Source organism: Rhinoderma darwinii, chromosome 4 (assembly GCF_050947455.1).
Source record: "Rhinoderma darwinii isolate aRhiDar2 chromosome 4, aRhiDar2.hap1, whole genome shotgun sequence".
NCBI lineage: Eukaryota > Metazoa > Chordata > Amphibia > Anura > Rhinodermatidae > Rhinoderma > Rhinoderma darwinii.
The window spans coordinates 281,707,636-281,731,556 of record NC_134690.1 but is presented as its reverse complement, the minus strand read 5'-3'; the positions used below and the strand labels follow the sequence as shown (position 1 = coordinate 281,731,556).

The 23,921-nt window shown below is 44.1% G+C and overlaps 1 protein-coding gene across 1 annotated transcript in view; it reads left to right on the top strand.

Annotated features, from left to right (window-relative positions):
• PDE10A (phosphodiesterase 10A) overlaps positions 1-22,335 on the top strand; it is a 235,733-nt gene extending 213,398 nt beyond the window's left edge. The window contains exons 20-22 of the mRNA XM_075862555.1: positions 4,606-4,686; positions 7,519-7,607; positions 19,181-22,335. Coding sequence (XP_075718670.1) covers positions 4,606-4,686; positions 7,519-7,607; positions 19,181-19,292 — 282 coding nt within the window. The 3' untranslated portion in view covers positions 19,293-22,335. The remainder of the gene's footprint in view (positions 1-4,605; positions 4,687-7,518; positions 7,608-19,180) is intronic.
• The last annotated feature ends 1,586 nt before the right edge of the window (positions 22,336-23,921 follow it).

Here is a 23,921-nt window from a genome sequence, read left to right as displayed (position 1 = left end):
TGAAACCTGCTTAATCTCGGTGTATTAGGGAAGTGGGAAACCGATTAATGCGGGTGGCCAATATTTTAGCCAGCAATTTGATATCTTTATTCAGAAGAGAAATAGGACGGTAGCTATGTATGTCTAAATCGCCTTTGTTGGGTTTAAGGATCATCGCTATCTGTATCTGTGCTAAAGTAGAGGAGGGGTTCAAGGCTATACCGAACTTCAGAATATTAAAAAGAGTAGCCAAAAGGGGGACTAAGGAGAAAGGTACTTTTTTTTCTTTTTTGTAATGCACGGTCGAAAAGCCATCAGGGCCTGGTGTTTTGGAAGGTTTTAAGTTTTTTATGGCTGTTTGCACTTCTAAAAGAGAGATATCCGCTCCCATGTTATCGATATCTTCGGGACTAAAGGGGTAGGGTGAAACTATCAAAGAAGCACGAAGCTAGATCCCACAGAAACGAAGAAGGTTTACTATACGGTTTAGCCAGGTGCTGCCGGAATAGCTCTGAGATTTTCTGAGGGTTCGCTGTAATGGTGCCCGATGGAGTACATAGACAGATAGGTTTATACAGGTGGGTGGGGGATTTAAGTTGGCGAGCTAACCAAGAACCGTGTTTCTTGCTAAGCGAATAGTATTTCAGTTTAATCCATCTAAGCATTTTTTCGAAGTTAGCATTGAGAAGTAAGTTAAGTTTTAATCTAGTCTCGTCCACTGCTTTCTTCTTAATTGTAGGGTCAGTTTTCCACAAAGACTCCAGGTGTGCTAAATCTCTAGTCAGAGATTGAATACGTTTCAGTCTGGAAACTTTACACCGAGAGGCTATCATGATAAGAGTGCCCCTGAGTGTGACCTTGTGGGCTTCCCACAACATTACTGGGGAGCATACAGAGTCATAATAAGTTTGGAAGTATGTGTCAATGGCACTTCTCTACTTCTAATGTTACATCTTTTGACAACAATAGGGGAGTCATTGAGGTGCCAAGAAAAGGCCGGGGGGGGGGGGCAGGGATTATAGCTGAAGAAGACATTGCAACAAGACCATGATCGGACCATGGGATGGACAGGATTTTAGCAGTAAAGATTTGGGGTAATGCGCTAAACACGGTGAATGAGCATCAGGATCTGTCGAAGGCCCTGTCCAGTTTGGGGGTCGGGGACCAGGTTCGAGTCCCCTGCGACAACATGAAAACCTCTCTAGTGTGAGCGAATGACCTTGAAAAGATGGGAGAAAAAGTTTGTTAGTGATTAGGAGCATAATAAGAGATGATTGTCAGCTCAACATCGAACAGCGACCTCGTAGGAGAAGATAACGGCCTGTGGGGTCCTTTCACCATCTGAGAGCAGATCAACTGCAAATTTTTCTCAGCAGAGCGTTTCTCAGCAGAGCTAGCTTGGTAGAAGAGGGGAAAATGAGGTGGGCTCAAGAATCTGGGGCTCAGGAGGTGAAAAATCTAGTGTCTTGCAAAACAAAGGATACTTGCATGTATTGATTTCTAAAAGTGAAATGCTTTCTTAATTATTTGGAGAGCGTTAAACTGCTGAATATTATGTGAGAGTAACTAAAGGTGCGGAGGGGGGTTCTGGAGGCCATTTGAGGGAAACAAAAAAAGGGGGAGAGGGAAGAAGGATGAGCAAGAAAGAAAGAAAAAAAAGAGGCAAACGGAGCGGATGACAGCCGCTGAGCAAAAACAAGAAGACGAAAAGAGAATACACTGGAATAGAAAATCTCAAGAAAGTAGTGAGGACACAACTCTCTAATAACCAATAGGAAAGTGGAGCACAGCCCCTCGGGCACAATGGGGTTGTTATTAAGAAAGCCACAGTGTAGACTAAAGCTAAGCAGGCTACCGTAAGAAGGGGATGGGAAGGCATCAGATCCTAGGGGTACAGGAGGGAATAAGGAGAAGGGGAAAAAAAGGGGACAAGAGTGGGTATAAAATTAAGTATATTTTCCCTGCGTGAAGAAGTCATCCATCTGTGGTGTGGAGAAGAGAAGGTGACCTGTCTACCGATGGTGCACTAAAACAAATATTAGGCTTATAGGTCCAACTATGTGGCCTTAGATGAGGTTGGATGATGTAGTATCCCTGTACACCAACGGGAGACACATCAGACTCCTCACGATCGCCATCAATAGTATTAAAGGTTAGTAAATCATAGACCAAAGGGTCTAATAATAAATGCCCCGGAAAAGGGGAGTTAAATCAAATGTGGCGGTCTGGTAGGAGATAAATATATACAATATGCGTAACAATTGATGCATATTAAGGCATCATAAGAAAACATTCATAAAACACATTGAGATTCATAGATTAATTGAACTACAAATATTTATATACACTGGCCACATCCTCAAAGTGTACAGACAGGACCAGATATATGTAGGGTCGATTTAAGGTATAGCATATCACAAAAGTCAACTATCTGTGGTGCGGAAATGAGAAGGTGACAAATCTACCGATGATGCGTAATACAAAAATTGGGGGAAAGGCTTAGAGGTCAATCTATGTGGCCTAAGATGGGGCTGGATGACGTAGCATCCTTGTACACCAACGGGAGACCCATCAGACCCCATACAATCACCATCAGTGGTAATAAAAACCAGTAAGTCACGGACCAAAGGGTCCAGTAAAAAGAAAAAAACATTCACAGAAAATGCATGGCTGAATTGAACCACAAATCCACAAATATGCATATATGGGGTACATTCTAAGAGCGTACAGAAAAGACCAGGTATACATAGTCTAGAAGGCCAATTGAGGTAGTATGATATATAGTAATAGACAATGGGGAGAAGGAGGAAAGAAAGAAGAAGAAGAAGTCAAAGATTTTATGGCGTGCAAACAGACAAGGCGACAGATCCACCAATGGTGCACCACAAAGAAATTGGGGGAAGGGTTTAGAGTTGCATCTATATGACCTTAGATGAGATTGGATGATGCAGCATTTCTGTACACCAACAGAAGACTCATCAGACTCCCCGCAACTTCCACCAATGTTAATGAGGTGCAGTAAACCATGGGACAAAGGATCCAGTAAAATTCTGCATAAGAAGTGCGTCAAATGAAGTACAGATATCTGATAGGGGAAGATAAATAAACACAGAACAGGTTAGGCAAAAATAAGGAACGGGTACATAGGGATTCATAGATAGAGCACATTGAGGTACATGGACAAATTAAATTACTGATATGTGTATGTATGTGCCAGGCGAGTCCAACCTTCATGTGGTATGAAAAAAGGAATTTTTCAAGTCCTCTGCAGAGGTAATAACATGGTGCTTCCCGCCATAACTTTTACTCAATTTAAAGGGGTATTCCCAGGTATATCTGATATTAGTTTTCCTCAAGGCCTCCAAATAGGGAAAAAAGTCCTTCCTGTTTTGCAGGATAATGGGAGCCAGGTCGGCATATATCTGCTATCGATGGTCCTGAAAAATTAGATCCTGCTTCTCACATGCAGCTCGCATAATGGCCTCCTTGGTACGAAAGAAAGTCTGTTTGGTAACAATGTCACGGGGCTTACCATCTTGTCTACGGGGGCCCAGGGAACTGTGGACCCGGTCCATCTCCAACCTGTCCACAGGTATTTCAGGGACCAGTTCTTGAAAAAGGGCCGTAACCATAGCATTCAGGTCCTCTATTGTCTCCGGTAGTCACCAGAGTCTTATGTTGCCTCTGTGGGCCCTGTTTTCAGCATCTTCTAAATTGGCGAGCATTGCATTCATGTCCGAATGAATGTCGTCCATTTCAGAATCCTGGGCCGAGAGAGTCTCTAACATGTCGTCCTTTTTCTGTAAGAGCTGTAGTTCAGCCAACAAGAACGCAAATTTCCTGTGTAAGCTCAGAGGTCAGGCGGATGACAGTAGCAGATGGCTCCTGTTGTAGGAGTCATTCAAATTTGGCCAAGAGTTTAGCGTCTTGGAGCGTGGCTTTCGTTTTGGCTTGATTAGGTGGGATTGAGGCATTGTCACCACCGATGTCAGGAGCTCCTGGGATACAGGAGCCTCAATACTGCTTAGAGGTGAGAGTACTGGCGCGTCTTCCATGCCCTGTGCAGAATAGACCTCAGACATCACTCAGTTTGGGTCGTCCGGTGTTTACCGGTGTTCTTTTTCTCCATAACCCGGGAGCTGGCAGTGTAGGGGGAAAGGATAGGGAGCAAATAAAGCTGGCAATTAATTTTGCTATTTATAGCTGTTGTGCCCAGGAGTGCAGAGCAGGGGAACCAAGCGGTCATCTTGGTTGCCTGCTTGCGAGTGTCCCCAAGATCCTGACTAGTTCAATGTGTATCATGGAATTTCTCAATTTCCTAGGTACACTGTACCCAGCACTTTCCACATGGATTAAGCAGATGTTTTATGGCATAGTGCAGCGCTCCACAGCTTAGGTATATATAATATATCTATGTACTTGAAATGTCTTCACTTTTTGATATTTGGAAAGCCAGATTCAGGTGTTTACTCTTAGCATTTTATTTCAGTTAGTTTAGGTTTGGTTTTCTGTATTACATTACTTCATACATTTCTCTACTGCAGCAATTAGTGTGCATGTTGGCAGCAATAAAATACTCAATTTTATTATTATTATTATTAGAGTGCATTTAATTCTATTTTAAAGGGTGATGAAATGAAAAGGCTTGGTATTTCCCCAATACCAATGATGGACAGAGAGAAGAAGGATGAAATTCCTCAGGGGCAGGTAATTAATTCTGGACAATATTTTTTTTGTAAAACTATTTTAATTTTTACTTTTTTACAGTGAACTATTCTTCATTTATCACCTGTGACTGCTAATGTATAATGCAATTTTTTTTCTACTTGAAACACACTTTGTACATATTTGAATATGTGAAATATAAAAATAATTTGATGTGATACTTCTCCTTTGACCTAACGCAATCTGTGACAAATAGGTAATTTTTGTACTCCCCTACATTAAATGTTGCTTCTGAGGAAGCTCTAAATGCATTTGTGATATGTACACTTGATTCTACGATTATTGATGACATTATATTGTATACTATATGTTATGGAATCTAAATATATATATATATATATATATATATATATATATATATATATATATATATATATATATATATATATATATATATATATATATATATTAACTTTATAGTGTCAGAAGAAGATCATGGTATTGACCGAAACGTCGCACGCACTGTTACTGGCTAAAAATAAATCATTTATTTTGAAAATTTCCCATTTGGTGTGCATAGTACTTACTTTCCATTGGATCGGGTTGGGCGGCCCCTACGCATGCACCCACCGTTTACCTAGTGCTATCTGAACCTTGCTACAATGCAAATGTAATAGTTGTCTAATTCCATGAGAAATTACCAAAAATAGTGTTGCTAGCATTAAAAGCAAAATAAACTTTGCATAAAGGATGGTTAAGTCTTCCATCGACCAAGGAAATGTCGGATTTCTGCCATCAAGGAATAGTTTGGATGCCCTGATACACATTAGATTGTTGGTGGATCTTGCAGCTTAGCCTATCAGAGTTTTGGGACAACTTCAGGAAATTTGATTTAACCCTGTGGCTGCACTAAGGGCTGCCATCAGCAATTTCAGGGCCCTGTACAGCCATCAGTGTCTGCCCCCCATCCACACATTATTATAAAAAAAAAAATTAAGCTTCTCTATTCCAATCACTATTTCTCCTTACCCCCTCCCTGCAGTGCCGATGCCAAGCTGGTTGTTTTTTCCTCTGTGCCCCCTCCTCCATAACAGGTCGCGTGTCACATACTATATCTCACCTGTCAAGGTGTATGTGCTCCCCTGCCTCCTCCAAGAGAACACCTGCAATCTTTTGTCTCCCCATGCCGTTGCTCACTTACTCTTACAGGGGCTCTGCTACATTGTCTGCATCTCCCCTGCCACCATACTTCTTTGTGCCATCCCCCTGCTGCTGCTTACTTTCATACACCGAGACCCTGCTACATTGCACCTCTGCCACTTAGCCTCTGCCATCTTTTGTCACCTTTCACAACCCTACCCCACATAGCTTGGGCCTTCTTGTTTCCATAGAGGTTTGATCCCTGGTAGTTTGGCCCAAACTGGCAGCCCAGACTACAGTATCATGGCTCAAGATTCTATGTAATGCTCATACATAATTTAATCAATTTACATGGAGGCACACTAACTACATATATGGACACACTGATATGCACGCTGATCACATAGTCACACATACTAAAGATGCAATGTTTTTTGCCTGATACCGTTCCCATTTATATAGGACATGCCCCCAACCCCATCCTATATAAATACTGATCCCAGACCAGACCCCCCTAAATAAATACAGACCACAGATCCCCATTAATACAGACCCCAGACCAGACCCCATAAATACAGACCTCAGAACAGGTTTCCTAAATAAATATAGACCCCAGGCCCCCATTAACACAAACCGCAGATCAGATACCCCCACTATACAGACCCATGACCAGATCTCCCATAATACAGACCCTAGAACCCATTAATACAGACCCCATACCAGATACCCCATAATACATACCCCAGACCAAACTCTAAATACAGACCCCCAGATCAGAATTCCCTTTAATACAGACCCTAGACCACACTAGGAAAGAATGTTGCACCCTAAAGACACACACAAGAAATGAATTGGGAGGCGGAGAGACACAGGACACCAACTCCAAAACTGGCAGTCCACGTGAGGAGCGATAATGCGATGTGCTGCATTTTCATTCAGGCACAGTTAGACAGAGACAGCACAGCCGCTAATTGACTGGTTGCATTTGTGACGTCTCCAATTTGGTTCAGGCCCTTGATGGCAGAACCGCCAGTACTGCCCTGATGGCAGCCCTGGCTGCTCTAATCTACTTTTGGAGGAACAATTCTTTTAACTATAAATTACAATTTCTCAACTCATGGAAACTGAAAAAGTGTTTCTCTTTAAGGTCTACGCAAGTCATTCGAAGGAGTTGTTCGGGTTGTCTTTACTTTATGTAGAGTCCGATTTCATTTTCACTGTGGATCTGAAATACAGTGACTGATTCTAACTGCTAATTACACCTTTTGAAATCTAATACTGTATACTTATACTGTATACAGAGCAGCTGTATCTGTTAGGTCAACGGCGCTGACGGGTTCAGTGAAAACCAGTCCTGCATGTGTGTCATGCAGGATCCACCTGTTATCGATCACATCTAAGTTCATAACGTAGATGTGAACGATAGCCGCTCGATCCTGCAAGTCAGAGACCTACAGGACCCACTGACACTGAACCCCCTCAGTCCCGCAGACCTGACAGATACAGGTTTTAGTGCAAGATACAGCTTCTCTGTATACAGTATACAAATCTGCTGCATCTCAAAAAGTAAAAATTATTTTTAATGAAAAGTATTTTGAAAGTTGCACTAATCACACGGATAGACATTTTTATTAAAAAAAATAAAGATTTCAAAGGTGTACATAGCCTCTAAGGACAAATGTTTATTGTCTCTGTACTAAAAAACTTACGTATAATTTTTTTTTTTTTATATAGATTGGATTCTACAATGCAGTAGCTATTCCTTGCTACACAACACTATCACAAATATTTCCTTACACAAGACCGCTTCTTAATGCATGCAGGTAATTATCGTTTTAGACCGACCCATGTTGACAGACTGTACGGCATGTAATGTATGATGTAACGTTTTCACTATCACTAAAAAGGTTGTCAAAAAAGATGATTAACCAAGATGTGGGACTGTATGGGGAAGCAGATCAGGTACATCTTATGTGATGATGCCCAAAACTGCACAAGTATTGGATTAAAATTATAGCTGAAATTAATGACTATTACAAGGTCAATATTTTGGCCGATATTGTGGTCTGTGTATTAGGCAAAGATTCTAAATAAAAAATTTATAATTTCTTCAAAAGTTAGCTGTTTGACAATTATTAGAAGATATCGGAAAAATAAATTTAATTGCCATCAATTGGACCTGTGCAAAGGCCCCATCATATGATGTTTGGATCAGATCTGTAAACTAAGTTTTGATATTGGATAGAAGACATACAGTAGACTCCTCAAAAAGCATACTGACATACAGTTGCAAGTAAAAGTAAGCGAACGCTTTAGAATTACGTGGATTTCTGCATTAATGTAGTCAGATTGTTTTCCAAGTCACATTTATAGACAAATACAATCTAACTAAACTAATAGTACACCAACAATTGTGCTGCTCATGCCTTTTTACTGAGAGTAAACATCCACAGGGCAGGGAGAAAAAGTAAGTGACCCCTTTAAATGTAATAACCTGTAGATCCCTCTTTAGCAGTACTCACCGTTGAATTTTGGATCATTCCTCACTGCAAATGTGTTTGAGTTAACCAGTTCAGGACCGGGCTATTTTGAGCCTTCAGGACCAGACACCGTTTAGCCCTTTTTAGCACGCGTCGGTTAAATGGCTATAATTTTTTTATTTGTTGGGCTAACGATGTGATTTTTGCAATGTTTTTTCCGTAGACAATGCATGTTTCTTTTTTTATCGTTTTTATACACATCCTTTTTGCTATTTTAGAATTTTTATTCTTAAAGTTTGAAAATAATAGTAAAAAAAATCTGGTTTTATACGTTTCAGCTATTTTTTTTTGGTAATAACATAGTTTTACCCTAAAATAGACCTTTTATTTGTGATCGTCATGGTCTACCGTAAATTGTAATATATTACATGTCTATATTAGGGTAATTGGGTCCAGGCTAGCATTACGACAATGATTGGCGGGGGGGGGGGAACGTTTTTTTTGGGTGGGTATTATATTTATTTATTATTAACTTTTTTTGCACTTTACTTTTATTTATTTTACTACTATGGTCTGTCCCTCAAAGGTCAAAAAAGACCTTTGGGGAACTTTATAGATTTTCTTTCTTCTTTTACACCATGCTTTTCCACTGTAACTGGAGCCCCAGTTACAGGGGAAATCAGCCCTCTCATAGTGACTATTGTCAATAACAGGGCTGTGCTGGGTCTAGTAAGACCCAGCAGCAGTCTGTCAGTAACGGCACCCGGCGATCATGTGACCATTCACATGAATACCGGGAGCAATAGAGACAGCGGCGCGGCCGCTGCCTCTATTCCTATACACAGTGCGTATTGAGCGCTATGTACAAGTGATCAGAGAAGACAGAAGCAGCGAAAGCTGCTTCTTTCCTCTCCTCAGCGTCCCCGGCAGTCACTGACAGGCGGAGACCCAACATTCAGCTGCCCGATCGCTCGGGCAGCAAGTTAAAACCCAAGCCGTATAAAGTCTATGGCTCGGGTTTTAAAGACCCTGACCGCTGGCCGTAAAAACACAGCCAGCGGTCGGGAACCAGTTAATCAATATTTCTTGATGCCTTGTGTACACAGACCTATTGAGGTATTGCCACAGCTTCTTGAAAGGTATAGGTCAGCACCCATTCCAAAACATAAATCGGCTTTCAACCATTCTTTCGTTGATTTACTTGTGTGCTTTGGGTCATAGTCTTATTGCATGCCCCATGTCTCTTCAGCTTGAGGTCATGGACTGCTGCCTTACATTCTTGTGCAAAATGTTTGATACACATTTGAATTCATTGTTCCCTCATAATAGTAAGGCTCCTAGGACCTGAGGCAGCAAAGCAGCCCCAAACCATGACGCTCCCTTTACCATGCTTCACTGTTGGGATGAGGTTTTGGTGTTAGTGTGTAGTGTTTTTTTTCCTCAAAACATAATGTTGTCCAAACTATTTCCCAGGAGTATTATGGAACATACAGGTGGTCTCGGGCAAACTTGAGAAGGCCTGCAATTTTTTGGGGGACCGCATCGGCTTCCTCCGTGGTGTCCTTCCATGAACACCATTCTTGTTCGGTCTTTTTCTAATAGTGGACACATGAACAGAGGTTTTTGCAGTTTGTAGAGTTTTCATTAGGATGCCCATTCCTTAGCAACAGTCTTAAATTTTCTTCATCTGTAGACAATTTGTCTAACCATGGATTGATGTACACCTAGGTATTTAACAATGCTTTTGTAGCCTTTTCCAGTGTAATGCGTCTCTATTACACATTTTCAGAGGTCTACTGAAAGTTTTTCGCCTCAAGGGGTGAACCACATGACCCAATCTATCTTGAGAAGAACAGATTTTTCAGTAACCAGGCTCTGTGTCTTTATTGGGCAAAGCGCCTGTGAAACCCACACTTCCAATCTCTTTTCCTTAATTGAATCACTTCGCCAACTAGCTCTTGGAGAAGTCAACACAAAAGTTAACTTACTTTTTTCTGCCTCCACTGTGGATGTTTACTCAATGTGCTCAATAAAAGACATGAACAGTACAGCTGTTTGTGTTATTAGTTTAGTTAGATTGTGTTTGTCTTTTTTCTTGCAGCTGTATTAAAAACAATGCAATCCTTGGCTAGGATAATTGGATGTTCTTCTTTCCCTTTTTTCCTTTTCTCTCTCATATGTCCTGGCACGGGTTGGGACAGGGGGTATAGGCGGGATAAAAAGAAACACATTGATATTTGATAATTATTAATTTATTGTACGAATTTAATATCAATTAAAAAAAAATACCAGTTCCCTGCAGGATGCAGGCAAGTCAGGACGCTGCATTGCATGTAAGGGCCTCTTCACATCAGCGTTGGTTTTCCATTCAGGGGTTCCGTCTGAGGTTTCTGTCGGATGAATCCCTCAACGTAAAGCCAAACGGAAACCTTTGCTTCCGTTTGCATCACCATTCAGATCAATGGTGACGGAAACCTTGTTAATGGCTTCCGTTTGTCTACCGGAATGGTTACAAACAGAAAACATTAGCAATGTTTCAGTCACCATTGATCTCAATGGTGATGCAAATGGAAGCTAAGGTTTACATTTGGCTTTCCGTTGAGGGGTTTACCCGACGGAACCCCAAAACGAAAAGCCAACGCTGATGTGAACAGGCCCTTAGGAATCTTTTACACTACCGTTAATATACGTTTACCACCCTTCCATCAGAGGAAGAGGGTATCAAAAGATTAAATGGAAATCAACGTTTCCCTTAGAATTACTATTAATTTCAATGGTAATTCTTTTGTTTCAGTTGCTTTCCTTTTGTCTCCGTTCGCTAGGTTTCCATTTTTTTTTCATGGAAACAAAAGTTCTGCAGACTGCACTTTTGTTTCTGTCAAAAAAAACGGAAACCTAGCGAACGGAGACAAACGGAAAGCAACTTAAACAAAAGGATGATCATTGAAATCAATGGTAATTCTAACAGAACCGTTGCTTTCTGTTTAATCTTTCGATCCTCTCTTCCTCTGACGAAAGAGTGGTAAACGTCTATTAACGGTAGTGCGAACTCCGTCTAACCATGTGACTTGCACCTTATAAAAGCCGTTTTTGTGTGCAATTATAATAAAATAATACTAAGTATCCACCTCTCTCATGAACGACAGGGTTGTAAGTGGCTGTTCATCAGTATTTTGCACCTGTGCGAACTCCCGCATATAACATGATCAGGGGACTTTAGAGTGCGTACACTCCTACCGGGGGGCATGTGGCTCCACCTACTCACCTTCCCCATTAACGGCCATAACTTTTCCAAGCCCCCCCCCCGTCCCTCTAATAAGACTCAAACACTTGGGTTGGATAAATTTGGCCACAGCAGCCATTTTATTTACAAACAAACATCAAGAACAACAATTTACAAATAATAATAATAACAATGGAAGGGGAGTCCTTGGAGCTACAAAAGTCTGTCACGAAACAGCCCACCTGCATCGTATTTTACTCCCAGCCGTCACCCTACTGGCTCAGGGGCACCGTTCTACCTGCAGTTGGCTGACCGCAACCACTCCCCGGGACACCACCCAGCAGGAGCCCAAATTGACCACTCTCCGGGACACCACCCAGCAGGAGCCCAAATTGACCAGACTACCAACCATAATAAATTGGGGAGGGACCATACCCCCTATGAATCCCCCCCCCTCCGTAATTTACCACCAACTCCAAGGACCCCCAATCCGCAACACGAAAATACTTAGACACCTTTAAGTATGCGAGCTCCCACCCAACAAGAGGGCCCTTTCGATACCTTCCTGCAGGTGCAGAGTCCACAGGTCAATCCCCACGGCCGTCAGGTGCACACCATCACCTAGCCAATAATTACCCTGGCCATCCTCAAAGTCATAATGACGCACGAAGACCCCCGGTTTCTCACCATGAAACCCGAAACTGCCCGATTAACCTTAACCCGGGCTTTATTTAACCGCGGCACTGATCTTGCATGCCGCCAAATTTTCCGCGGGACAATCTCCGACCACACCACTTTAACTCCCGGGAAAACGGACCATAACCTGAGTAGATCATATTTTATATCCCTGATCAATTCCCGAAAAGGACGACTACCCAAATTGTTACCCCCGACGTGTAACACCAAGACATCCGGGGACCTGTCCATCAGCGCAAACCGATGCACGTCCGGCAACACCCGACTCCACAGCATCCCCCTACTCCCCAGCCACCGCACGAATACCTCCTCCCGCCGAAAACCCAACTGCCGCCCGTCTGGACGAACATCCGCCCGCTCCGCCCCCCAATGAACGTAGGAATGCCCGACGATCCACACCAATCGGGCCCGCGGGTCCTGAAAAATAAAACCAACTGATTAACAAAACGAGTAAGGATGCAAGCGAAACATGGAGGGGGAGAGAAAAAACGACGAGGGGGCAGGAGGGAGTATAGAGAAGGAGGGATTATGACTTGACTATCATATAAACTGAGGACGCACATACAGCTGGAAACGGCGGGAATCCCATCGACCTATCCGCTTTACCACCTCCTCCCCCAACCCCCATGCCACCGCCTCTGTCGCTGCCCCAATCCGAAAAGAATGGGGGGAAAACAAAGCCTCCTCCAATCCCAGCAGCCGCAGACACCTACGAAAAACCCACGTAAACTGGTACCGGGACATAAAGGACCCATCCTCATGACACAACAACTTTTCTCTCCGCACCGTCGAAACCTCTCTGAACCCCGCATAGCAGGCGACCGGGCACATCCTGGCCCCCTTGGCCACCCCCAACACCACTCTTACCCCGTCCCCCTTGATTTGTCTTAGACCGCCGGATCCAGAATTCCACACTCTGATCCGTTAACACCACATCTTCCATCCTCAACCCCCCAGGCCTCCTTGTGCTGGGCGCCACCAGCTCCCCGACCCTCAGGGCCCCAAAAAATGCCCACGAGAACGCCAACCTATACAGGGTCACCTCGAAGCTAGAAAAACAAATGTCACCCAACACACCCCACAACTGTTCCAACAACATAAAAGACACACAGCGCCGCCGATCCGGCAACGTCCTCCCCCTCCTGTACCCCCTCAGGGCCTGGCCGACCCAAAAACTTTTTGCAACATCCCTGTACCCCTGGACCTTAAAACCAAAAGCCAGGGCTACCACAAAACGATTTACCTTAGACACTGACCAGCCCGCGATAGAGACCTGCCCCAGAAAGACTAACAACGCCACCACCCGATCATCATCCGTCACTACCCCCTCCAGAACTGACAACCAACTTTCCCACTCCCGCCACGCAGAATCATAAGCAGCCCAAGTACCCTGAGCAAGCGAAGCCCGAATCAAACCTCCTGCGGCTCGTATCCCAGCCCCCACAGCCATTCCGGGCAAGAGATCCCGTCCGCGTCTGAAGCCACCATCCTAAAACGTTCCCACTGCAAGCGAGAAAGAATCTGCAATGTCATTTTTGATCCCCGGCACATGAACCGCCACAACCCAAGCGTTCAATGACAAGCAACGTAAAACCAAGTGCCTCAACAGCCGGACGACCGGGGGGCATGACGCTGACACATTGTTAATAGCCCCCACCACGCCCAAGTTGTCACAATGGAACCGGACCTTGCTGTCCCGAAACCTCTCACTCCAAATTTCCTCCGCCACTACTATGGGAAACAGCTCTAGGAATGCAAGGTTCTTCACCAAATCCAACTCCGCCCATTCCTCCGGCCACCGAGCCGCGCACCACTGACCCCTGCAGTAAGCCCCAAATCCCACACCCCCCGCCGCGTCTGTAAACAACTCCCAATCCACGTTGTCAACCACCGCGGCCATGATCAAGGACCTCCCATTATAACGATGCAAAAACTCAAACCAAACTGCCAAATCCGCCATCAGTGCCTGTGTCGGACGAATAAAATGATGAGGGGCTGTCACCCCAGCCGTTGCTCCCGCCTGCTGAAAATCCGGCCCATGGGCATAATCCTGCAAGCAAAGTTAAGCTTACCCAACAACGACTGTAATGCACGCAAAGGGATCTTACGCAAATGCTAGCCCGGTCCAACTCCGCCCGCAAAGCTACCAATTTATCTTCCGGGAGCCGACACTCTATCCTCACAGAATCAATGGTGATTCCCAAAAAGACCAGACAGGAGCTAGGTCCCTCCGTTTTGTCCTGGGCCAAAGGCACACCGAACCTCTTTGCCACCCACTCCATCGTGCTCAACAATGTAGCACAAACCGAAGACCCGACCGGACCAACACACAGGAAATCGTCCAAGTAATGTATGACCGACGAGACCCCCGCAACATCGCAAACCACCCACTCCAGTAAAGAACTAAAAGCCTCAAAATAGGCACAGGAAATAGAACACCCCATAGGGAGGCAGCGATCCACAAAATAAGCCCCGTCCCAATAACATCCTAACAGCCGTATGCTCTCAGGATGCACGGGGAGGAGGCGAAAGGCCGACTCAATATCCGTTTTTGCCATTAATGCACCCACACCGTAACGGCGCACCCACGCAACTGCCGCATGAAACGAAGTGTAAGCCACCGAGCAAAGTTCCGGAGAAATCCCATCATTAACCGATCGCCCCCGCGGGTAAGATAAATGATGTATGAGCCTAAACTTATTCGGCTCCTTCTTAGGCACCACCCCCAGCGGGGACACCACCAGATCCGGTAAAGGGCAACTCGCAAACGGACTTGCCATGCGCCCCAACTCCACCTCCTTCCGCAACTTATCCCCTACTACCCCCGGATACTGCAACGCTGAAAGCAAACTACGCAAGGTAAACGCCACCTTGTGGGCAGGGGCAGGGATACGGAAACCAACCCGAAAACCATCCAATAACAAACTTGCCCTGGACCTATCAGGGTACCTATTTAGAAAGGGCTCCATGTCTTCCCACCTCACCGGTGTCCGGCCCTTGACTAGCGCCCCCGGCCCCTCGTCCTTTGCCCTTCCGAAAACATTTAACCGCTCCGTGAGAGATCCCACCGCAGGAGGAGCAGCTATGTTTGAACTTGCAACCCGGTCCGAACTTACACTGGCCCTCATTAAATTGCCAGCAGAACCCGGATTTTCCTCCTGCCACCCCTGCTCCCCCCCCCAGAAGGCAATGAGGGGCCGGCCTCCCCGGCCCCACCCCCTTGAAAGGACTGGCCAAAACGCACTGGAGCCATGACCCGCAACCATAACCCTATATCTTTGTTATCCCACCTAATGTCAGGCCTCACCGCCTTCCACTGTCGGAACTGCTCATCATAGCGCAGCCAAGTCTGCCCGCCGTAAACTCGATGAGCCTCTCTGATAGCATCCATGTAACAGAAAAGGCCGGAACAATGTTCCGGCGTCTTCTGTCCAATTACGCTTGCCAAAATCGCAAGCGCCTGCAACCAATTAACAAAAGTTTGAGGAATCAACCGATACCAACGTTTTTCCTCCTTCTCCTTTTTGCTTTCCAACCACATCCCTTTATCTAAATTAAACTTCTCCAACGGCAACAATGAAAAAATTTCAACATATTCGTCCCTCCATGTTTTTTCCCTTCCGGCTTCAGATGCGCCCCCAAAGGGCCCTCAAAACAAACATAGACCTCGCCCTTCGCCTTATCATCCAACCGCACCTCATCCACCGCCCCATCCTTTTCTGTCTGCACAGACACTGCCACACCCGATTCCCTAGACACCCCCCCCCAGCTCCACAGAGCGCGCTATCCACCACTGCAGGCCCCGACGGCCCCACCCAAGCTGAAACCGGGGAACCCACCGCGCCCCCTCCGCATCGCGCCAAAAGATCACGCACACAACACAACAATTCCTGAATCTCACCCCCACCCCCGTACTTCCTGTAATCCCCCCGCTACACACCGGCAACCCCGTAGGCGAAAGTGAACCCCCACCCCCTACCCCCGGGGACCGAAATACAGCAGGCAATGAAAAAGTAGGAGACAGCGACTCACCGGGCTGCGCAGGTGCTGTGTCCCCACCAGCCGGGACGAAGGATCCATCCAGACGTCCCTCTTGGTCACCGAACTCCCAGTCATCCACTTCATCCTGACCAGCCGGCCCAGGACAAGCGCCGCACGCCTGACATCCCCGACCTTCCGATGGAGCGCTCCGGACCTGTGCCAATGAACTGGGCCTCTCCGCCCGTCTGTTGGGGGCCTCGTTCACCCCAAGGCCCGCAGGTAGGCCCCCTCCTGCCCGCCGTGTCACCACCGACCGTAGCACACGCCTGGAATCGGTAGCATCATCCTGGGTACAGGTGGGCCGCCCGACTGGAGCATCGCCAGCACGGCCCACCGCAAGTCCTGGGTCCCATCGTCTGGAGGCAGAGGGAGGTCCCAGCTGCATGGGCGCATGCCCTCCCACCTCCGCTGAGCCAGGCCGGCTTCCTGGATTCCTCTCAGACCGGGCCGTCCTGCTCACGGCAGCCGAGCGAGGGGCCCGGCCTGGAGGGTCCCTCGTGGGGCTCCTTACCCTGCGCCTGGCTCGCGGCATCACTTCCGGGCTCAACTTCTCCGGAGGCCTCGTGTGACCTGACCGCCACCGGGGAGGAGAGGACGGCACCGCCCGCGCCCCGGATCCAAACACAGCCGCGTCCTCCGTACTCGCCCCCGAACCAGGGGGCTCCACTTCCTTGTCCGCTCACCGCCGAGCTCGGCGCACCTAACAGCGGGCCGGAAAGCCCCAGCCCCTCCGCTAGCCAGGCCATGCCTCTTTCTGCTACTGCCGCCCGGAGCTGGGAAAGTAGTCGTGCTGCTACAAGCTTCCCTGTGCTGTTAACTAAAGATGGCGGCGTCCTTCCTCTCTCCTACCCTTAAATAACCTGACCTCGCCCCACTCACATACGCCCCATCCTAACCACCCCCCTAACTCCTTAACTCCTTCCTAACATCCCTGATCATGGTGGCCTCCCCTATGGCATTCTGCCGGGTCCAGCCTGTACTTTGTGGCTTGTCTGCATACTGCATGGAGCTGGTGTTTTAACCTGCCCTTGTATCCGTGAGTATTGCTTTTTCAGTGATATGTGCCAATATTATCTGAGCCTGCTGCACTGTGTCTATTAAATACTGTATATACATTATATAGACTTCTTTGATTATGATAAAGTTAAACTTTACATCTAGTTAGATAAAAAGCCGGCTATTCTTACTGCTATAAGTCTGCCACTTATGTAATTACTCGGTGATGCATTCATTTTTCGCTATAACATGCAGAACTTCCTGGTCTTTGGCTGCAGTCTATAGTAATCCCACTTTGCCTATAGGTTTGTTGCAGAGCGCCTATTGACTCAACCAATAATTGACACTATGTAGCAAAGAATGTTTCCACGCAACAAAGAGACCTAGGGCAATTCAGGCACTGTAGAGAATGAAACCAGAGACCATGAGGAGCATCCAGTGGTAATAAGTGAAGGAGGCGTCTGAAATATTATGTACGATTATTGCAATAGCTTCTGCCTATTTTTCAATGTTCACTACATGTTCTAAAAGGCAGAAATTGTTAATATTTATTATATAAAGATAGCAATATGTTTACGTTTTATCATACTTGTTGGATTGTTACTTTGTATTATCCTATCAAGACATTTTGCAAATTATATTTTACTCTAAATTAAAGAATAGCAGCAAAATCCCTGCAAAATCAGCTGTTTGCCGGTGGTGTAAGAAGCAAAAAGCAACTTAAAAACAAACCAAAAAAAAGTTGAATTTGTGAAATAATAAAATTTTTGTTTTTAGAATTTGTTAGTAAAAAGTTAGTTTAAAAATAATAATAATAAGAGCATATTGTCAGCTTTAAGTGTGAATTGTAAGATGATAATAGTCTCACTTAAATCAACACGGCCAGGTCAAGATTTATAATAACAATGGAAATCTTGCAATAAGTAGTGCCCGTGAAAATAAAAGTACATGACATTGCTATCATTTAATGGAAACTTTGGCTGGTACATAGTATTAGGGAATGTTCACACTGTTAACAAAATACGTCTGAAAATACGGAGCTGTTTTCAAGGGAAAACAGCTCTCGATTTTCAGCCGTTTTTTTTAGCAACTCGCGTTTTTCGCAGCGTTTTTTACAGCCGTTTTTGGAGCTGTTTTTCTGTAGAGTAAATGAAAAACGGCTCAAAAAGTGACATTCACTTCTTTTTTGCGGGCGATTTTTTTAAAACGACCACATAAAAAAAATTCCCTTCTGCTTCCGATTTTTCAGATGTTTTTCGGCCGTTTACGACCCGAAAAACGTCCGAAAATAAGCCGTGTGAACATACCCTTACTAGAATAGTATAACTGAAACTCGTTCCTTGTATGGAGGAGATCCTGTTATCTCAGAAGAACAGCACACTGGCCTGGCGCTGTAGGGCAAACCTATTTCTCTCCGAAACCAGTCCAGTGTGTGTGCAAAAATTACCTCCCATGCTTCTCAAAAATCAGACCCATTCATGTTTTTCCAGACCTTACAGAAAATATTTTTGGCAGTTTACAGATAGTTGACATCCCTGATTAATCGGAAATTGCTGCATTCATAAAATGTGAGCCACTTTATTAAAAATCCTGCCCTTTCAATAAGGGATCAGATTTACTTCGTTATCTGAACAGCTTTTAATAACCCACACTACCCAATACTTCCATGCACTCGTCCGTTCTCTTATTTTTCATGCCCTGCCAGGTACAGTTCCTCTCTGACACAAGACCTGCCATTCTGTATGTGAGTAGAGGAGACACGTCCGCTCATTGCACACAGTGTAGGTTTTTCTGCCTTCTGTCTTTCCTGCAGTTAGGTATCCCTAGAGCGTGAGCACACACTATACACATCCAGTTATGTAACAGCTAATCTTCTATAACTTCACGTTAAAGAGAAGATGGTTAATATGGAAATGTGCAATGTATATAGTTTATCACTCTGTTTTTATTCTTTGTCTAGGGATAATCTTAACCAGTGGGAGAAAGTGTCCAGGGGAGAAGATACCACAATGTGGATTCCCACCCAGCCAACAGATTCATCAGATTCTCTTCCGGTTAAGATTGATGACTGACTGTCAGTGGCATGAAAAAAAGGCATCAAGCACCACAGAAGGGGGAACGCAAACTTTATAGTTCAAGAAGGGAAAATTTGTACTGTGATATGAAGATTTTTAACACATAACAGACCTCCGTTTTCCACAGACCCTTATTTAGGAAAAGACTGTGTTGTGTAACATAGCTTCTAGCAACCTTTTTGTTAGCTGCATAACTCCTCTTTGGGTACTTTTTTGCTTTAGGGTCTACCTGGTACTGAAGAGAGATTTCATATTATTGAGGTCTAAAGACACGTGCCGAATACCATATCTAATATTGAAAGGTTTTAGTTGAAAACCGTGTGAGGTTTGGTAAAGGCAAAGTTTTCTGTTTTTGGAAAGGTTTCTTAGTTGGTCCTTTTTTTTGGGAGGCTTTCTGAGAATAATTGGCACTTAGTAAACCTGTAAGAGGTTTGGCTGTTAAGTATTTATATTTTGTACTGTATGTAGGTTAATATGAGCACTTGTTTTTACATTGAGGTCTACAGAACTGTGTGCAAAGACTTCAATTCTTTTGGTATGTACATTCATTAATGGTGCACTTTTCCCTTTACATGTTCAGCTTTCACATGCAGGAAGAAAAGATTATTTTAAATATATATTTATAGCTTAGGGGATGAATTAATAATGTAGAATACTCCGCTTTTTAATCAGCACTAGTAGTGGCAGAGTGTTTTACTGTTAGCCACTATCTAAAATAGGAAGTTCATACTTCAAGCATTACAGATAATATACAGATATAACCTACGTAAAAAGTCGAGTAACTTTGTCAATACATTGCATTACTTATCTTCTAATGAGTTATAGTTGCAGCATGAATTATTAGAGTTGCTTTCACAATTTTTCTTGTTGCTTTTGGAATAAAAGCTTAGATACATCCCTAACAGCTTAGCTGACCTCATGTAATGTGACAGTAAAGCTGGCCATATACGTTACATCGAAGTAGGATGAACCTGCCAATTTCAGCAAAATTAACTGACAATCTAATGTGTATGGAAGGCCATTCTACAGTCCCCCGACTGCAACAAACTTGATTCCCCTCACCCCAAGCAGACAAACAGAGTATGTAGCAGTTCCTCGTTCCCCAACCCTCGTCATTGCAATAAATAAGCAAACTCGGTCGAGCATAGTTGTTTATAGTGGAGTTTAAAGAGTGAAGTTCAGCTGTCGACCAAACAATCTTTTGTCCGACAGTTATCTAATGTGTTAGGCCAGTTGAAGTTTTTCCTACATCAGATTACCGATGCAAATGGCCAGAAAAGTTCAGCTCTGAATCCTGCCGAATTGGGACTGCAGCTCTGAGCAATACAGGCTATGCTTCAATACCAGCACAAGATAAGTAATGCACTTTCAAATTATGGTAGAACTCTTTGTGATTTCATAATTCGCATAAAAAGGTATGGGAGTGAATATTATGCACTGGTGGGTGTTTATGCCAGTCCGTGTCTACTGTTCTATGGGCAGACTAATGGCTGCTATAAACTTTGGCCTGTATTCTGTTGACTGGTTTACATGGCAACAGTAGGGAGTCTGATTTCCTTTCCACTGCACCCTATTATTAGATCTCTCTGATTCCTCAATAAACCAGTTAAAATTATAGAAATATATTAGGAAACTGCTGCATATGAAATCACTTAATACACAATTTTAGGATTACTTTTAGTTCTGTGTCTTTCAGAGGCAAGATGAGTAAGGCCCCATGCACACGAAGGTGCTTTTGCGGCCGCAATTCCCCTGAAAATCCACGGGAGAATTGCGGCCCCATTCATTTCTATGGGGCCATGCACACGACCGTAGTTTTTACGGTCTGGTCATGGCCCAGGAGCCCGCACCGCAGAAAGAACGGACCTGTCTTATTACGTCCGTCTTCTGCGGTCCGGGCTCATTGAAAATAATGGCCGCGGCCATGTACATTTCCCGCGATTTGCGGGCGGCTCGTGGCTGACAGTCCGCAGCCGGCCGACCCGAAAATCACGACTGTGCACATGGCTACGGTCGTGTGCATGAGGCCTAATACTGTAAGGTTTCAAAGTGGAATACATATTTTTATTTATTTTTCAAGTGTTTCATTTGGCTTCACATTTTAATAGGGTTTGGAGCTCGGTTTCTTTCCTACAAAGCTCTGATTCCCCACCTCCTGCTCCATGCTGTGATTGAATGACTATATGGGTAGAGCAAAGCGTGGCTGGATTTTTTACACGCTCACTGAACCAAATTAAACTGTGAGATTTATTATGTGAAAATGATAAATGCTTTAACTAATAAGAGCATGAGTCTCTTCATAGACCACTTGGACCAAAGACCAGCATGATGCTGACTGGTGACTCCTATAAAGGAGTTACATCAGTTATCAAGATCTGCCCACACACTTCACTGAAAACACTGGGGGTTTTACGGAAGTTGTAAGATGTTGTGTACCGACAGTAAATTATGTTTTGTTTGTATTTTACAGGCTAACCATTTTATTTAATTTTACATTTTACTATACACTAAATCTTACAAAGCACTTGCCAAACTAAAACATGTTCGTACTGCTCTTGGGAGAGTAATATCAGATTAAGGGCTTGTCCACACGTAGCGAAATTGCGTATTTTCCGTCTGGAATTGCGGCCAGAAAATACGCAGCAGAATACAGTAGCAGCATAGTGGGTGAGATTTAACAAATCTCATCCACACGCTGTGCAAAAATTCAGACCAGAAATTGACCTGCGGTGCAAATTTTTCGTACCGCAGCATGTCAATTCCTGCTGCGGAAAGTGGACTAAATTGATATCACCATCTCCTAACATTGTGAAAAACACAGCAAAATCCTCACCATTTTCTGCAGTAAAAAAATGCAGGAAAGGGTGAATTTTTTTCCACAGCAGAATCTCTGCTACTTTCAACGGAATTGCTGCAGAAATTTTATGCAGCAATTCGGTTACGTGTGGACAAGCTCTTAGGGTATGTTCACACGGCCTATTTACGGACGTAAATCGGGCGTTTTTGCCCCGAATTACGCCCGAAAATAGCGCCTCAATAGCGCTGACAAACATCTGCCCATTGAAAGCAATGGGCAGACGTTTGTCTGTTCACACGAGGCGTATATTTACGCGCCGCTGTCAAATGACGGCGCGTAAATAGACGCCCGCGTAGAAGAAGTGACCTGTCACTTCTTTGGCCGTAATTGGAGCCGCTATTCATTGACTCCAATGAATAGCAGCGCTAATTACGGCCGTAATTGACGCGGCGTTCAAGCGCCTGCACATGCCGGTACGGCTGAAATTACGGGGATGTTTTCAGGCTGAAACATCCCCGTAATTTCAGCCGTTACGGACCCCCGCCGTGTGAACATACCCTTAGGGAGAGAATTTCTGCAGTTAATAATATGACTGTTCATAGGATCTATTGCTTTTAGTGTCTATCTGTTCTGGGCTTTGAAGAAGTACCTAGTAGGCTGCAAGTATATCGTATGCGTTACGCTGCACTAATATACTACTGACCCTACACCCGTTTACATCATGATTATATTTTTATTGATGATTTTAACATATTTTACAAAAGCCAAACTTCTTCCATAATGACTTTACTGAAGGATGCAAAAATGTGTTTTTTGGAAGTAAACCTTTCTACTGGCATATACAAATAACACTGGTTAAAAAAAATTAATAAAAAAAAGCTGTGATCAAAGCAATCAGCCCATTCTCAATATGTGCTGTGTCTTTATATAATAACTATTCTTATTTTTATGAATACGGTATGCCTTCAATACTCTGAAGTATTTCAGAGTCCATGGCGTTTTTATGAAAGCTTGGGAGAGAAATACATTTGTATACCACAGCTTCACATATATTGAACACCATTTTTACAGTATATATATATATATATATATATATATATATATATATATTCTACATAAAAAGCTGAGTCACTTTGTAAATACATTGCTTTACTTATCCTGTACTGTTGCTTGGTTGCAGCCTGTTTTAGCGCCACATCTCACATTTTCCGTCGTGTTGTAGCACAACTGCACAGAAAAAATGCATCATAACTATATGCTGTCATTGAGAACTGTGGAGTAAACTTGTCTAAAGATTCCGAACAGCTGAGCTTCTATGAATCTGTTAGCGATTTTTCACACGGTGCGTTCAAATGGAAGTTTATTGCCACAAATAGCACAAAGTGCAGTGGTTTTGCCACGATTTTGCTGTAATCACGGTAATAAACCGTGATTTGACTGCACCGTGTGAATAAGCCCTAAGAGGGATGTTTTCTCCCTCCATCAGATTACTGTACAGTGTCTAGTGACACATTTTCCAGCGAATACTGAAAAATGCTGGGAGACTTCAGCCATGAAGCCTGCAGAATTGTGAATGCAGTTCGGGTTAGACCCTGTTCACACGTTTGTGTATATGCCATGAAAAACTCCCAAGAATATGTTAATGAATTTAATATAAAATTTAGATATTAGTTTACAGGAAACACTAACAAAGTGGTTAAAAAGAATGTGTCGCTAGAAATTTTATATATTTTTTCAGTTTAACAATTCGTATTTGAGTGATTACACAAGTCAGGAAATATTATAAATTAGATTCTAATTTATAACATTTCCATGTGCTGGCCACTAGA